Genomic DNA, 17,743 nt, shown 5'->3' on the forward strand with positions numbered 1-17,743 from the left:
AAACAAAGCGCCTTTCCAAATTTCTCACAAAACTAACAAATTGCACAAAGCGTATTGCGGAAAAGAGCAGCATTTAATTTCTTTTTTTTTAGCTTCACCGGTCACTCTTCCATTAAACAGACTGTAAGTGTTTATAATTGCTAGCCATTTTTCGCGAGGAATATTTATTACATGAAAATAAAGTAAATGTGATTACATGTTACAAAATAGTAATTAAATTGATTGCATGGGCTCTGCCACACAGTTTGCACATCTACAAAAATAGATTAACAATTAGAATACCTAATATATTTGAAAGTTTTATATAAAGGTCTGCTCTTGTTTATGGGCATACGTTCCAGAAATTTTATCGTCTGCAAACAAAAGATTTTCTCAGCATAAAAATGAGTTTCTGTAGGAAATTGTTCAATGTGCATTTGGAATATATGAAACGAGTTGGTTATTTAGGAGATCGACAACTCGCTTTCTGTTTGCTCTCTCTGCCAATTTTCTGTTGTTTTGCTACATTTTATAGGATATATACAATTTGGAATAATTTCGAAGAAGTTGTGGCAAATTTATTCAAAGTTTCAGGTCTAGTTACGATAACAATTCGATCTTTTTTGGTGCTCTCCAAACAGGAGAGGTTCTTGAATTTTTTCGACGATATTGAGAACTGGTATCTTGACCTACAGGTGAGTTTAGAAGCAACCAAAACTAAAATTTTGCAATTGAATCATGTATCCGCTTATTGCTTATGTCATGTTTTCTATTCTAATTATACCTAACCATTTTTAGATCGAAAATAACGAAATGACAATGCAAAAACTACATGGATTCACCCGAAAAACACGACGTGCCTCCATATTATTATTCAGCATCATGATAATCTGTATTTTTTGTCTTTCCTCCATACAGATGATGACCAGTAGTAGCAGTGAGAGAATAGTGAACATTAATAAGCAAAATTATGTTAAAAAATCCGCGCACTTACTCTTTGCGAATAAACAAGTACTCATATACACAGACGTACGTGCTTTCCTTTTCAGAACTACTGGTGGAAGTTCAATTCCCAGGCATCGATTTGTACGCAAGTCCATATTATGAGATAATCTCCGTTTTACAAGCCTTATGGCTTGCACCAATAGTACTTTTAACGTACGTTTCATATTTGTGTGTGCTTATGATATCCATCTCGTTCGGCATTTTCCTAATGAAAGATCTGCAACAGAAATTGGAAAGTATGTCTGAGATGAATGAATTGGAAGCATTAAAATGCATTAAAAAATGCATACAACGCCACGTACTAATACTCAAGTAAGTATTATTGCATTACAAAGTTCATTACCGAGTTCTCAAAAAGTGAGGTAATTGAATTTGATATTTTTCCGATTTTTTCTTACGCTACATGGTAGAATCTCTCCGCGAGTGGGTTTCACTTCATATAGGGTTTGTATAAAAAGTATCGGTTGGCTATAAAGCTGCGTTGACGTCTCTTAGGGTACCATGGTTTTGCCGTTTAAGAGATGATTTCTCTTTTGGAAATAGAAAACAGCTACTAGGGCCAAAGCGAGACTGTAAAGGGGATGAGGATGCATAGCGACGAATGAATGAGTCAGAAAGATGGATGCACACCGCAATTTGAGCTTGCATCAAATAACTCTATAGAGCGAAGTTCATTGTAAACTCGATCTAGACTGTGCTTCTCTGACACTTGGCATTTTTAGAACAAAAATGACGGATTACAAGGTTATGACAACAGCGAGAGCCATTCTCGTTGAAAAACAATAAAGAAACAGGAAAGATAATCACGCTGTAGCGGGAATTCGCTCGTGAATAACAGTAAAAATGAAAAGCAATACAACAATAAAATGAGTACAAGTATTGTATTATTACGAGTACGTAGCAAATAAGCTGATTCTGTCGAATTCACTGACACCATGATGTCGCCACCTCTGTATTCTTTCCATTGAATGTTTCGAAGGTCAGCTCCCTCACCACTTAGGCCGCTTGGTGCAAGCGTAGTGTGACTATTGGTCTGAGGCAGTGTAAGCCTCGATAACAGTTTGAATATCCCATTTGCTCTGAAAGCGAAAGGCAAAGTCATGCCTTGCTTGATACCAGACCACTGCGAGATTGAAGGCAATGAGGTCACCGACGAGTAAGCAAGACGTTGTATAGGTAAAAAAGATAGGGATTATTTTTTGTTAGAACTATTTATCGAACTCAATGAAACTAAGAAAAAAGATTATTATATACATATAAAGAAAAATTGCGTGCTCTTATTTATTTGACATGACGCTACATACGTAAGCTGATTTGACAGCTTGAGTAAACTTTAAGTTGTTACGTAACGTAAATTTAGTTTATGTCTAAACTAATTGCACTGTTAAGCGTTCAGTAAAATATATATTTATGGGTGGTTGCTGGGAAAAGGTTACATAACTGGTCACAATCTTCTACATTTCCACATGCGCTGATTAGGTCGGTCTTCTGAGATTGAATACCAGCTCTGTCTTGATTAGACTGCTGAATATATTTTATGCAAATGATCGACTTAGACCAGAGAGAGATTAAAATATACCAACTTTAGTATAGTCGAAGCCATAAACGTTAATATTTTGTTTACCAAAGATGTTTTCTGGTCTAGAATTTCGAAAAAATCGATTTTTTCATGTTAGGATAGTTTATACTTTCAAGAATATACTTGGAAATTTTTATATTGAAAATCGTTGTAGGTTAGACGTTACAGTCCTTTAAAACGGGACGGGTTGGAGTACGATTCCCACAAAACTAATAATTATTTTTAAATTAGGCGTCGGTAATTTCTCAAAAATACTGAACCGATTGATTTGAATTTTTAATATGTTATTAAGTAGACTTGAAGCTCTCGCGGGTAGCAGAATTGAATTTTATAATCAATTTTTCTATTTTTTTTAAGAGCGAGAACGTGAAAAAAATCCTTTCATTTTTGTTTTTCCAATAAACCGAAAAAATATCTAGAAAATTTTCTTTTTGTAAATCTGCTACCCACCATAGCGACATATCTCCTGATGAATAATCGCCCGAATTTTTCAGACGTACCTGAGCAGTCCAATCAGTTACGCCAGTGGCACGTGTTACGTCAGGGAAAGACATTTTCTTATTATTATCACTGAAAGAAATATTTTTTTTTTGTTAATAAATAATTGATCTAATGAATAAAAACGATTTTCAATTGATACCGATTCTTTTTCTTCAATTTTCAACATCTTTCATTTTCACGTCTCTAGACCAGAAAGGTGCCTTAAGTATCTATCATACATTCATATATTAAAGATATTTTCGCTAGCCAGGGTTAGGAATGCATTACTGGGATACAAAACGCCTTTTAAGCCCCATTTTCCATCCCAAGCCAAGCCGTTTTACAATGTCCATGACATTATGATTTGCATGTTTTTCTTTTGAAATGTATTTAACTTGAATGCCAAGAAACTTTCTCTATCCCCATAAAAGCCCTCTGCGTGTTGAGAATGAATCGGGCAAAATTATTTCACTTTGAATGAGTACGAGGGGTGCCTTTTATATGTCGGGATTAGAGAACAAAAACAAATTTTAATCATCGAAAATCACTTTATTGTTTTTCAAAATATTCTCCATGAAGATCTATACACTTTTGCATGCGTTTGAACCAATTGTCGAAGCACTTTTGCCACTCTGAATGAGGTACCTCCAAAACATGCATTCTGAATGCCGCAACCGCTTCTTCAGGTGTCGAAAAACGTTGACCTCTCAGTTTGTTTTTTACGTACGGGAATAAAAAGAAGTCATTCGGTGAGAAGTCAGGATGACCCATTAATTCGATGTTTTGGGTGCTCAAAAATGCAGTTGTTTGAGCCGATGTGTGAGAGCTCGCATTGTCCTGGTGAAGAGTGATCCGTCTTTGGCGATTGGTTTTCCTAATCTCTTGGAAGACAACTGGCAAACAAATGGTTGTGTACCACTCAGAATTTACTGTTCTGCGTTGTTCTAGCGGTACGGTTGCGACATGTCCAGTTTTTCAGAAAAAACAGGCGACCATTTGCTTGGAAGTGCTTCGTGCGCGAACAACTTTTGTTGGATTTGGCTCATCTTGAAACACCCATACAGTCGACTGCTGTTTACTTTCGGGCTCATACGCGTAAATCCATGCTTCATCACCTGTCACGATGTCATAGACGTGTTTTGAAGCTCCGCGATGGTATTTTTTGAGCATTTCCTTCGACCAATCGACACGAGCCTTTTTTGAGCGATTGACAAATTATGTGGGATCCAACGCGAACAAATTTTTTTGACAGTCAAATGTTTATGCAATATTGAATGTATGCTGGTCCCACTAATGCCTAAGATTGTCTCAATCTCACGATAGGTCACAGGACGATCTTGCAATATCAGTTCGCGCACAGCATCAATGGATTTCGGTACAACAACTGATTTTGCACGACCTTCACGAAATTCGTCTTGGAGTGAACTACGACCCCGATTGAATTCACCATACCATCGATAAACACTGGTCCTTGATGGAGCTTCATCGCCAAAAAATGAATTAAGTTCATCCACGCAATGTTGCTGAGTTAATCCACGTCGAAAGTTGTGAAAAATAATCGCACGAAAATGTTCAGGATTTAATTCCATTTTTGGACCGATATGAATCTTTTAAGTTACTGTAAACAACACAAGTAGCGCTGGTATTTCAAAACGTTCTGAGTACGTAAAAGCCAAAAAATGTCAAACTTTGCGATACAGCTGTCAGTTACCAGATTGCAACACCAGGGTTGCCAAATCCCGAAATATAAAAGGCACCCCTCGTATTCTGTAAAATTTAAATTTGTATAAAGTACCGCTATTTTTTCCTTTTTCTTTCACCCTTGACAACCTTGAATTAATTTGTTTATTTTTTTTTAATATTAAATATGTGTTTAGATATCACAAGGACTTGGAAGCATTATTTTCTGTTGGAAACTTTGTAGATGTCAGCATTTTTTGCATAATACCTTGCGTCATAATCGTTTATTCAAATATGGTGAGATATGCATTTTATTAATTTGCTGCAAGAGTGACATAATACGAAAAGACAAAAATTAAAAAAATATTCAAAAACGGCCAGCTGTTTTCTTATATGCCATTAAAAAATTAATGGCGATATCTCATTGGTTAAAAATACATATGTATTTTATTTTGCTTACGATGCATAGTAAATAGAAATCTTTGGAATTGTTCGATATATGAGATTTTTGGATTATGACTCTTTTACAGCAATGAGAGAAATACAAACAAATAAGTGCTTATTTTTAAAGAAATATAATATAGCAAGGCTTTACTCATCCCATGTATTTACATCAACGTGATATCTGCCGCCGTAGCCGAATGGGTTGGTGCGTGACTATCATTTGGGAGTGCATGGGTTTGAATCTCGGTGAAAGACCAAATAATAAAAAAAGATTTTTCTAATGGCGGTCGTCCCTCGGCAGGCAATGAAAAACCTCGGAGATTATTTCTGCCAAGAAAAAGCTCCTCATATCTGCCGTTTGGAGTCATCTTAAAACTATAGGTCCCTCCATTTATGGAACAACATGACGATGCAGCCCCAAATAAGAGACGGACCTCCACCAAACACCCAAAAAAGGGTGTAAGCGCAAATTATTTATACACATATATTAAACAAAACTGTCAGGTAGAGACCATGTTTTTCCATTGTTAAGACCTCTGTCTGACCAACTGATTGGACCTTATCAGTGTGGCTTTAGACCTGGAAGGTGCACAATCGACCAGATATTCACTATACGCCAAATCTTTGAAAAAACTCATGAAAGGAAAATCGACACACACCATCTTTTCGTCAACTTCAAAGCTGCATTCGACAGTACGAAAAGGAGTTATGTACCATATGCCGCGATGTCTGAATTTGGTATCCCCGCAAAACTATTACGGCTATGCAAGATAACGTTGCCAGCAACGCCAAACGAGATTTCAGACAGTGTGACTCTCTGTCGTGTGACTTCTTTAACCTGATGTTAGAAAAGGTCGAACGAGCCGCAGAAATTAATCGCTCAGGCACAATTTTTTGTAAGAGCGTACAATTGTTGGCGTATGCCGATGATATTGACATCATCTACCTTAACAACCGCACTGTTAGTTCTGCCTTTTCCAAACTGGATAAAGATGCAAACAAAGCGAATGGGTCAGTTAGTGCACTCGTGTATCGGCACCCACGTCACTGTTGACAGTTATGATTTCGAGGTTGTAGAAGACTTCGTTTATTTAGGAACCAGCATTAAGACTGATAACAATGTCAGCCTAGAAATCCAACGTAGAATCTCTCTTACTAACAAGTGCTACTTTGGACTAAGTAGGCAACTGAGCAGTAAAGTCCTCTCTCGACAAACAAAACTAACACGCTACAAGGCTCTCATCATGCCCGTCCTAAGGTATGGCGCAGCATTGTGGACGATGACAATATCCGATGAAGCGACGCTTGGAGTGTTTGAGAGAAAGATTGTGCGGAAGATTTTTGGACTTTTGCACGTTGACATAGTGCAGCGAATAAAGATCCAGCGGTTACGCTTGTCGTCCGAATGGATACAAAGCTGCGGCTCTGAAAGTATTCGATGTGGCTTCGATGAGCTGGTAGTAGCAGAGGAAGAGGAAGGCCTCCTCTGCGTTGGAAATATCAGGTGGAGAAGGACTTGGCTTCACTTAGTGTGTTCAACTGGCGCCGTTTAGCATGAGAAAGAAACGACTGGCGCGCTTTGTTAAACTCTAAACTTAATTAAGAAAATGAAGGCCTCTGATGTATAAAAAATCATATTTGTGTTAACGTGCACTGTCATTTCGTAAATCTGCAATATGCCTCAAGATTTTTGCATACGAAACCAACAAACTGTAATACGATTTTTTTTTTCTTTGAATATAAAGTTTTTAGACCTCGCACTTTGTTTAGCAATTGACGTTATTTACATATTATTTCATTCGCGCAGTACACTTAGCTTCAATTCTCAACTAGAATGTGAAGTAATTTAATGAAATCAAGCGCTACTTGCACATTTTATTGGCATTTATCGATAGCATATCGGGATATCAACTTATGATTACAACAAACATATTTGATGGGTATTTACTAATGTTTATGTTAGGCTGAGAAAGTATTCTAGGTTGCTGAATGGGTCTTGATATCTTACTGCAAATAGAGTCCTATAGTTTTTACCGCCCCGAATGGCAAATACTTTATTATGATCCTAGTTTCTAATATACTTTTAGGCAAGATGGATCCGCCTCACCTAATTTTTTTTTTTTTTTTTTTGTCATTTTGCTGTGACCCAAGTCCATTGTACAGATCCCTTAATAAAAACACCCTCAGCTGGTCCTCAAAACAAGCCCACAGCTGAGATCACCTGATTCCAAAATGCTCTTGTGTGTAACCTGGTTGCATAAAAAATTATTAAATTTTATGGAAAATCGTATCAAAAATTCTAAATAATGTCGTACAAATTTTGATATTTCTAAAAAAAATAAGAATTATGTATTATAACTTAAAACTATTTGCTATGTATGCTATGTAAATTTTCCAAGTAAAATATATTATTTTGTTTTTTTTTTTTTTGTTTGTCGATATTCTATTGTTTTTATTTTTACCATAAAAATCCTCCAGTACACCCAAGCAAAAAGACTAAGCATTCACACCATCACACACCTAAACAACTGTCAAACTCACATCCTTTTACTTGTAATTTTGTACAATTCCCAACTATCCAGATGATTTGCCTAAAGTATTTCTTTAGCCGTCCTCTAAATGTTTAAACATTTTTGTTAATTAAAATTCATTTTAACATAGTTTAAAATTTATTCAAATTTTTTTGTTGCGTCATTTACAAATGTCATTACAAATGTTCCGTTAATTTGGAGGCGTCTTGTTGCAGGACTACAATCTGGCTTTTATGATTACAGACATTCAACTAGTTTTTATTGTAACAATTTCGACATATTTCATCTTTTGGCTGGCCAACTGTTTTTGCATTGAGGTAAATTCAATTTCTTACTTTGAAGTCCGTATTTATGTATGTACATTTTTTTATATGGTATATTAATATTTTTCTCTTAACCTTCTGACTCCAACTCAAAGGGTATAAATATTGCTCACGCTGCCTATAACTGTAATTGGATTGATCGTAACAAGGACTTTCGCAAACACATCTTGTTAATAATGGTTATTGGTCAAAAGCCCTTAGAGGTATGTGCTGATATATATTACAAGGTACAAGGATGTACAGTACATACAAGGTGCCGCTAAAGTACGGTCCGATTTTATTTTGCAGTAATTCCATATTTAATTGAAAAGATTTAAGTTGTATGTATTTTTGTAATAATAATTATATAATTTTTTCATGTTTGGAAAACAAAAAAATATTTTTTGGAGCAAATTTCGGCTTCTCTTCTTGGCGCACGTTGTTCTTGAGAGCTAGAGCATTTGCGTAAATTTGTAAATTTCGTAAATATCAAGTGAAAAAAGTTGTATTAATCGGCACATGAAAAAGTTTCAATGTTTTCAAATAGGGTCACACTTTTTGCCTCGCCTTGTATATACCATAGATTTATATGTATGTATGTATGCAGATGCTAGATAAGAGTGCTGGTAAGGTTTTATTGTGAGGCCACAAGCAACAACCGCCTAAGCCTGCATAAGAAATCCATAGCTACCTTCGACTCGCCGCTTCTCAGCTTCCTTAATGCCGGTGAAGTCGATTTAAATACCATATGGCGACCGAAAAATAACAATAGAACCTTTATTTTATTATATAGGGTGCGTATAGTATTTGAGAGAAACTTGAGAGCAAAAGTAATTAGCTTTTTTTGAACAAAATTTAATGAAGCTTCACTAATTTTTTACACAACATTAAGTTATTTTATATTTATTAAATCATCCAATAAAATTTCCATTAGCTGCAATAACCTTCTCGATCCCGATCCAGAAACGATTGCATGCGCCAATCAAATGCTCCTTCTTCATATTGACCAAAACGGTATCACAGGGTCCGGCACTCGAAGTGCAACCGGTTAAAACGATCATCAATTTAGTTTGCAAAATTACTTTTTTTCAATTCAAATAATACAAAATTAAGAATCAATTTACTTTTACTCGATATGACCATCTTTTGCCTTGACTATGACCTTGAGACGGTCCAGAAACGAACCGCAAGCTGCCCGGATGTAACTTGCAGGTATTTTGGCCCACTCGCGGATAATGGCTTTTTTCAGCGCCACGAGACTGAGGAATCTTTTAGTTCAGACTTTGCTCTCCAAAATGGCCCAAAGGGTATAATTCATCGGATTCGCATCTGGTAAATTTGAGAGCCATTGATTGTATGAGGATCAGAACGTTGTTTTTTAGCCATTTTTGGTTCGCTCGAGCTTTGTGAGACGGTGCCGAGTCCTTTTTAAAACTTCCATGGTCTGCCACCGAAATGTTTGTCTGCCCACGGCTTCAAAGCAACCTCCAGAATACTTTCCCGATAATATTTCGCATTTACCTTGACGCCAGGCTCGATGAAAACGATTGGAGAGCGCCCTTCTGCGGTTACACCGGCCCAAACCATTACCTGGGGCTAATTGATTACTCAAATTCTCGTATGAACGGTCGGTCAAATAAACCCTATAGTTTTGGGAGTTTACGAATTGACTTGTTGCTGCTTTAGTTTGAGATTATGCGCGTTTTGGAACTTGTTTTTTCAGTATGCGGCGGATACTGCGGTAAAATATATTTAGTTCTTTCGCCATTTGATTGGCACTTCGACGGGGATTTCGCTCAAGTCGTTTCTTCACTTTTTGAACCATTTCTTTTGATGACCATCTCAATGAAAAATTTAAATTTCTATGAAAATAATTTACAAACGATGTTTAGTAATGTTCATTATAGAAAAATTAACTATTTGCATTTCTTGGTTTTCGGCTTTGGTTTATTGTACCGTATCAGTATGCGTTGGACGCTACGGTCAAATATTTTCAGTTCTTTCGCCATTTTATTGGCACTTCGTCGGGGATTTCGCTGAAGTCGCTTCTTCACTTTTGGAACCATTTCATATGACGTTGCAGTCTTTTGATGACTACCTCCATGACGTTTCGCGACGCAAATATTTTTTATGAGAAGTTTTTCATGACAGAAATACACTCGAAGGTTTGCCATTGGCTGCGGTGGAACGGCTGCTATTAGAAAAATAAGTAGCGGTATGCCGATATATTCAGCAGAATTCGCTCGAAATACTTAAGTAAAGAATGACATCTCCTTGGTTGTTCACAACCATAACAGTGGTTGGAAACTTCGTGTGCATGACGACAGGAACCTCGGTAGGACTAGAACATAGCATGTGTCATTTATGTGGTTGGTCTGTTGGCCTTGGTAAAAATATTTTTCGTCAGAAAAAACCATGGAACCATAACATCTCAGGCGCTTCAAAGTATTTTATTTTGCTTGCATTTAGATCGAATAACTCGCTGTTCTTGTGTTTGCTCCGACATGCAAGTAAACTGTCTTCTACGCATAACATAGGATTTACACCGGAGATCTTCATGGAAAACCCGACGGATAAAACCCTTAAAAACATTAAGTTCTCTCGCAATTACCCTCATTGGTTTTGAAGTGCCCTCGTCAATGATCGCTTGCACTTCTTGAATAAATTCTACAGATCGGACAGTGTCAGAACGTTCCTCGTATTTTTTGCGTTTTGCAACCGATTCTGCATCACCGCCTGATTCCAATATTGAAAATTAAATTCACCTTCTGAACGAATGAATGGACGCACTTAAGAAAATCAGGGATTTCAAAGTTGGTGTGATTTGCACATTCATACATACATATGGCGACCATAACTGCGTGTCTCTTCATTTCTTTAATTCAGTTTTAGTCCTACATGTCTTATTTAAAAATTACCAAAAATAAAAATAATGGTTTCGAAAAGATATAGCCACATACAAGCATGTCCTCAACTACCATATGCACCTTATAGACATAGAAACTATGTAATCCAGAAAATTTAATTGTGCGTTGTTAGTTTTTATATTTTCTGCATATATTTTTTTCTTTTACTCATTAAGAGAGAGTAGCTTATGGCAGTAAAATGATATAGTATTTCACTAACAAAACTCTATCTTTACCTAATTGCCAAGACACTAACAATGTATTATTTTAATAAAAACAAATTGGCATTTATATAATGTTCCATTGTAAACCCAGGCAGCAAGTACTCTTTGGTCTTAGTTAGTTAATAATAATAATAAAAGAAGACATTTTGCACTTAGAACGGTTATTGCTTACGACCACAGATAAATATGTACTTAGTCTTGCCATAAATTCTGGGACACATTTGACAATGCATGTCGAGAACAAATTCACGAAAAAAAGTTCCGTTATTTTTGCTTTTGTTCGTATGCATTGTCTACTCATAAATTATATTCAGTTTCGTGGCAAATTTCGCTTGTTAACAATGAAGTGGGGAGCTAAGGAAAATCGGAGTGCAGTGATTGCATTACACAAATATGGTAAAAGTGCAAGTGAGATTTACGAATTGCTGGAAAAGCTTAATATTTCGAGAATGTTTATTTACTGCATGATCAATCGTTTTTCCCAAACGTCTGAATTATATATATATACATATGTACTACTGTGGGCAAAAAGTCAGGTGAATTTGGTTGTAAAATGAAAAATGTTTATTTATTCTTGTAAATCAATTTCATCCCCTTCAAAATAATCCCCTCTCGATGAAATCCACTATGCCAACGATTTTTCCAATCCCCGAAACGTGCCAAATAGTCCATTTCCGGTATAGCCATCAGCACCTTCTTCGATTCAGCTTTTATCTCCTCAATCGAATCGAAACGCGTTCCCCGGAGGGGTCTCTTGAGTTTTGGGAATAGCCAGAAGTCACACGGAGCCAAATCAGGCGAATACGGTATGCGTGGAATTTTTGGCGAAATGGTCACGAAGAACGAGTGCAGTGTGAGACGGTGCATTATCGTGATGCAAAAACCAAGAGTTGTTGGCCCATAATTCTGGCCTTTTTAGACGAATTGCTTCACGTAAACGACGCTTAACGCTCAAATAATATTCCTTATTAACAGTTTGGCCAGGTGAAAGGAATTCATAGTGCACCACACCACGAAAATCGAAAAAAACTGTCATCATGACCTTTATTTTTGAACGACTTTGACGTGCTTTAGCACGATATTCGCTTGATTGGTCGGTTGTTTCAGGGTCGTAAGCATAAATCCAAGTCTCATCTCCCGTAATGATGCATTTGAGCTTGTCCTGATAGTCTGAAAGCATTGTTTCACACACATCAACGCGACGACTTTTTTCCAAGAAATTGAGAGTTTTCGGTACCAAACGAGATTTGACTTTTCGTAGGCCCAAATGGTCTTTCAAAACGGTTTTCACAGATCCTTCTGATATTCCGATCATATCAGTAAGGCCTTTAACAGTCAACCGACGATTTTTGAGTACTAACTTCTTCACTTTATTGACGTGTTGGTTATCTGTTGACGTCGCTGGTCGTCCGGAGCGCTCCAAGTCATCTACACGCTCTCGACCCTCTTTGAAGTCTTTGTACCACTTATAAACATTTTTCTGCGACATGGTCGAATCACCAAAAATCAGACATTGTAAAAATCGAAAAATGTCCTCTTGGTCGTTTGGTAAACACAAGCGTAAATATATTACTGATAATGACATTCACATTAAAATTGGCCCAGATGTTATTAACAGTGCTGCCAACTCATGGAAAAAATAACTACAGCGAAATTTTAATCCTGCGAAGTTTGACAAATAAATTCACCTTACTTTTTGCCCACAGTAGTATATAATTGGCGCTTACACCGTTTTTGGGTGTTTGGCCGAGCTCCTCTTCCTATTTGAGGTGTGCGTCTTGATGTTGTTCCACAAATGGAGGGACCTACAGTTTAAGCCGACTCCGAACGGCAGATATTTTTATGAGGAGCTTTTTATGGCAGAAATACACTCGGAGGTTTGCCATTGCCTGCCGAGGGGCGACCGCTATTATAAAATTTTTTTTCTTAATTTTGGTGTTTCACCGAGATTCGAACCAACGTTCTCTCTGTGAATTCCGAATGGTAGTCACGCACCAACCCTTCGGCTTCGGTGGCCGAACGTCTGAATTGGCAGACAGAAAAAGAAGTGGTCGTCCTCGCCTGGTTTGAGCCAGTGCAGTCTTAAAAGCCGTTCGAGATAGAATCACAGCGCAGGTTCGAGCAGCGAGCATATCCATGGAAACTGTGCGTGCTGTCATGGTCTAATCATTTGAAGGCTTGTGGAAAAGCAAATGGTGACCATTTCGAATGAAAATAAGAAATTTTATTTGATTAAATAAAACTAATTTCATCAAAAAAATGTTATGATTTCATATCTATAACGGACTTAACTTGTAACAGAACTTGTGGCACGACTAAGTATGTAGGATTTTTTAAGATGCGTAACCATATTTATTTTTTTTATGGAAAAATGCTGATATTGTAGTTAAAATGCAAGTGACACCTATTGGGAAACCCATAATATGACATAGAAAGGACGACAGACTAGTTGGCCTAAAGTCCTTCGTTGATTCACGTCTCCTTCTGCCTACCTTTGGAATGAAGACGACTCCAACAGGTTTCCAGCTATTTGGAATATATTATCACATAAGTTTAGACACGCTTTGAAAATTTCCATTAGCCATAGTAGAATATTATCAAAGGCCTTACAGTATACAATTTTTTTCAGTATTCATTGACATTTCATTATGGAAAGACTTACGCCTCAAAAACGTTTACAAATCGGATATAATTGTATTACGAAAATCAACGCTCTGTGAAAAAGGTTCACCGTGCGAGTTTTGTTTCGCGATGACGCCCATTTGTGGCTTAATGGCTACGTCAATAAGCAAAATTGCCAAATTTGTGCTGAAGAGCAACCCGAAGCCATTCAAATACAGACATTACATCTATTGATAATAACCATTTGGTGCGTCCTATGGGCTGGAGGAACATCGGCCCATATTTCTTCAAAGACGAGACTAGCACCAATGTAACAGAGAATGGCGAACGCTAACGCGCCATGATAAACAACATTTTGATGCCGGAAATTGAAGTCGGTAATCTCAACAACATTTGGTTCCAACAAGATGGATTAACTCCGCGTCGTTTCGGTGAGCAATTTATCTCCCGCATCGGACCAGTGGATTGGCCACCAAGATCGTGTGATATCACACTTTGGACTTTTATTTGTGGAGGTATGAAAAGTCTCGATACCTTGTGGATAAACCAGCTTCGATTGAGGTATTGAAAGCCAACATTACTAAAGTTATTCTCGAAATACCGACGGAAGCCCTTCAGCGAGTTGCGAGTCATTAAAAATTGTGTTTACGGATAGCCGAATTACGGCGAAGTTGCAGCCATATTTTGAAAGGGATTATCATTAAAAAAATGTCGTTGTTTTATTTCAATATAAAATCCGATACTTCTAGGTTGATCACCCTATACATAACATACCATTTACAACAATTAACAGATTATTTATGTTTTTTTCATTCTACAATCTGTTGTATGCAAGTAAAAAACACAATTTAAAACTAGAAATTAGCGAAACAAAAATAATGGGAAATATGGCAGTAGGGGTTGAATTATTCAGTCGATTGCCACCTGAAATCTCTTTCTTATCATCAAAGACATCAAGCTAGACTTAAATTCGCCTAAGCCCACCCCAATTGGAGTGTCTAAAACTCGAAGACTGTGCTATTTCCTGGCGAAAAAATGGGTAAAAATTAAATGATCTGAGTTAACTATTCCATCCAGAGACATGGGCCAACTCGTGAGGAAGCTCCAACCTAACAACAATCCAAACACATATTGCCAAAGTGAATAGAACCTGTCTTCGGAGCAATAGGCTGGAAGTTTTTATTCAGCCTATCCAATCTCCCACTTCTTAAACTTACTGAAAACTTTTGACTGATTGTTAAGGGGTTACATGGGTTTCGTTGGTTCAAAAAATCGATTTTTTTTCTTATTAATTTCTACAACTTCTCAGGAATATTATCCTAAATTTTCAAGTCGATCCGAATAATAAATTCGTAGATACAGCCTTTGGAATGTGTGCGCTCCAAGCCACTTTTATTGTTACTCAAAACTTTAAACGCGTTTTTCTTGGAACCGTGTTTTCAAAGTCGGTTGTCAAATGTTCTCGAAAACTACTCAACCGATTTTGATGAAATTTTACACAGGTGTTCGAAATACAATTTACTCGTGCTTGAACGAAGGATTTTGTTTTTTTTTTCAATTACAAGCAAATTTGACCAAAATTTTCATTTGTTTGCAAAAATGTGTGCCAAAATTCAAATTTTTACTTTTTTTTCTTTCCTTCGTTGAAGCACGAGTTTATGGTCTTAACTAAAGCTCTTATTTTTGTTTTTTCATTTTTGATGAGCCTGTCAGGAGTTATGCTGACAACGCCGATGCACCTTTTTTTCGAGGGGTCAACGAAAATGACGTCGCAATGGAGGAGTTTTATTTTTTTTTTTTTGAAAATTTCAGAAATTATTCTTTAAATATGTATCTATAAGACAGAAAAAAGTTTGAATTAAATAAATATTTTTTTACATAGAAAAAAAAATATTGAAAATAGGCTTTTTTTTACCCGACGAAACCCATGTAACCCCTTAACACAAATATCAACAAAGAAATTTATAAAGCTAAAACACGTCTGTTTAAGACCGTAGAGGTTTGCTTGGAAACCTCATACTTGCCGTATGAGTTTCGGTCAATACTATATTTAATTTTACGCTATTCAGAAGAAGAGAACATACTTATTTATATAATTTTTTGTTTTACAGCTCACTGCTGGCGGCCTAAAGCCTATGAATATGAATTCTTTTCTGGCGATAGTGCGTTTTGCTTATTCATTCTTTACCATTCTAAAAGGAACTAAGAAAGATAATTAAATGGATACTATAATTAAATGGATCACTCGACGAACTGCTTGACCGACCATGAAAATGCTCTAATTGTTTATTTTTTTAACAAAAAAAAACTTTTTTTAGGGGTTAGGGGTAGTCAAAGGATCGAAAAAATTATGATTTTCAATATATTTTTTTTTTGCTAGTCAATAGTTTTATTTTACAAAAATAAAAACATAGCATTAATACATCACCTTTCGACTTGACTTTAGCAAAATTTCAAAAAAAAAAATTTATAATTGTAAAAGTTACGCTCCGGAGCACCCGAGTGCCCTTTGTTAATTGTTGAATGTATTTGTCGGACTCACTTCAAATTTTCACACAATATTTTTAAGAGATTATAATTTAAGAAAATGCAAAAAAATCAATTTTTTTTAATTCTGATTAGCCCTAACCCCTTAATTAAATAAAGTAAAGCTGAGCTTTTAGCGATAAAAAATATAAAATATCTACTATGGATATACAAAACTAGGCACACAAATCACATTTTTTAGAGAAACGCAATTTAGTATGGAATTATCCGCGTGGCCAATGAAAAGTCCACCAAGACACCCTCTGACCGTTTATACTAAATCTATATATGGATATCTTTGCTCACTGTAGAAAAACAAAATAAAATTAAAGCTTGTAGACTGTGTTACAATCATGTAAAGTTTCAGTTATTGCCTTACTTGTTTACGAGGGAAGGGGTTTAGTTTCCATATATTTATTTAATCAATTTCCGAGTTTTAAAGTCTCAACTTTCGAGGACTAGTAAGAAGTCAATGGGTTATTTTTGGTCATTCCAGATAAGTATCAGGCAAATATTTTATGTCACAAATTACTCTTATCACATTTTTTTAAATTTAATTTATTAAACTTTTTTCTTTTCATTTTATTAATTTGTTTTAATTATTTTTATATATTTTGTTTTACGTTATTTCATACTGCTTTGCTTCATTTATTTCATCAACTTCTCTTCATTTTGTTTTATTTATTTTTTTTTATTATTTATTATAGACTTAGCAGGAGCAACTCGGTGCCCCCTCCTTTCTTCATCTCACCCCCTTCAACAAGTTACGAGTTGTCCCGTGTAAGCGCCGTCTTATTAAATAAATTCTAAACTTTTGTAATCCCGTACAAAATAAATCAAGGCGAATTGCATATCTAAGGTAGCGCCATTAACACGTTGACTGCCGCGCCGGCACCCATTGCCCGGCGCATGGCTTTTCAATGGCGCCGCGGCGGGCAATGGGTGCCGGCGCATTGTTTTTGGTGTGGTGGTGATGCACACTTCCGGCGCTGTGTGATAACCAGCAAATCTCGCTCGGCAGTCAACGTGTTAAGGAACAGTTACTTTATTTTTCGCGATTTTGACAAGTCTGACGTCAGCTCCCTTCGCGATAGAAAACAAACGAACAAAAAAAAACAAAAGGAGGATAAATTACATGCTTGTGAAAATTCAGTGAATGGCTTGGTAATATTGTGATTTGTGAGATTTAAAGTAAACAAACTAATGACCCCTTCCTTTTGCTTGTTTATTCGTGGGCTCTTACGACGCGGCGAATTCGGAAGGCGCAATCAGCACAATCAGTATTCTATCATTCTTGAAAACGAATGAGAGGGACTTATCGTCAAATTGAGAATAAAACGCTGTCAACCGAAAGCGAACAATTTTTTAATACTGTCACAAATCAAGGCAAATTGAATACTACAGGTGGCGCCTTCCCAAAACATTTATTTTTCGCGATTTGGCCAAGTATGGCGAGCGTCTTGAT

General features: G+C 36.5%; 1 protein-coding gene across 1 annotated transcript; it reads left to right on the plus strand.

The window, feature by feature from the left end:
- Positions 1–383: 383 nt before the first annotated feature.
- LOC129242081 (odorant receptor Or2-like) lies at positions 384–16,010 on the plus strand. The gene is made up of 7 exons (XM_054878641.1): positions 384–674; positions 778–916; positions 1,029–1,296; positions 4,921–5,020; positions 7,914–8,015; positions 8,117–8,224; positions 15,864–16,010. Exons 1-7 carry the CDS (start codon positions 384–386, stop codon positions 15,969–15,971), a joined length of 1,116 nt encoding a protein of 371 aa, XP_054734616.1. The 3' UTR covers positions 15,972–16,010.
- The last annotated feature ends 1,733 nt before the right edge of the window (positions 16,011–17,743 follow it).

This window comes from Anastrepha obliqua, chromosome 3 (genome assembly GCF_027943255.1).
Source record: "Anastrepha obliqua isolate idAnaObli1 chromosome 3, idAnaObli1_1.0, whole genome shotgun sequence".
In the NCBI taxonomy this organism is placed as follows: Eukaryota; Metazoa; Arthropoda; class Insecta; order Diptera; family Tephritidae; genus Anastrepha; species Anastrepha obliqua.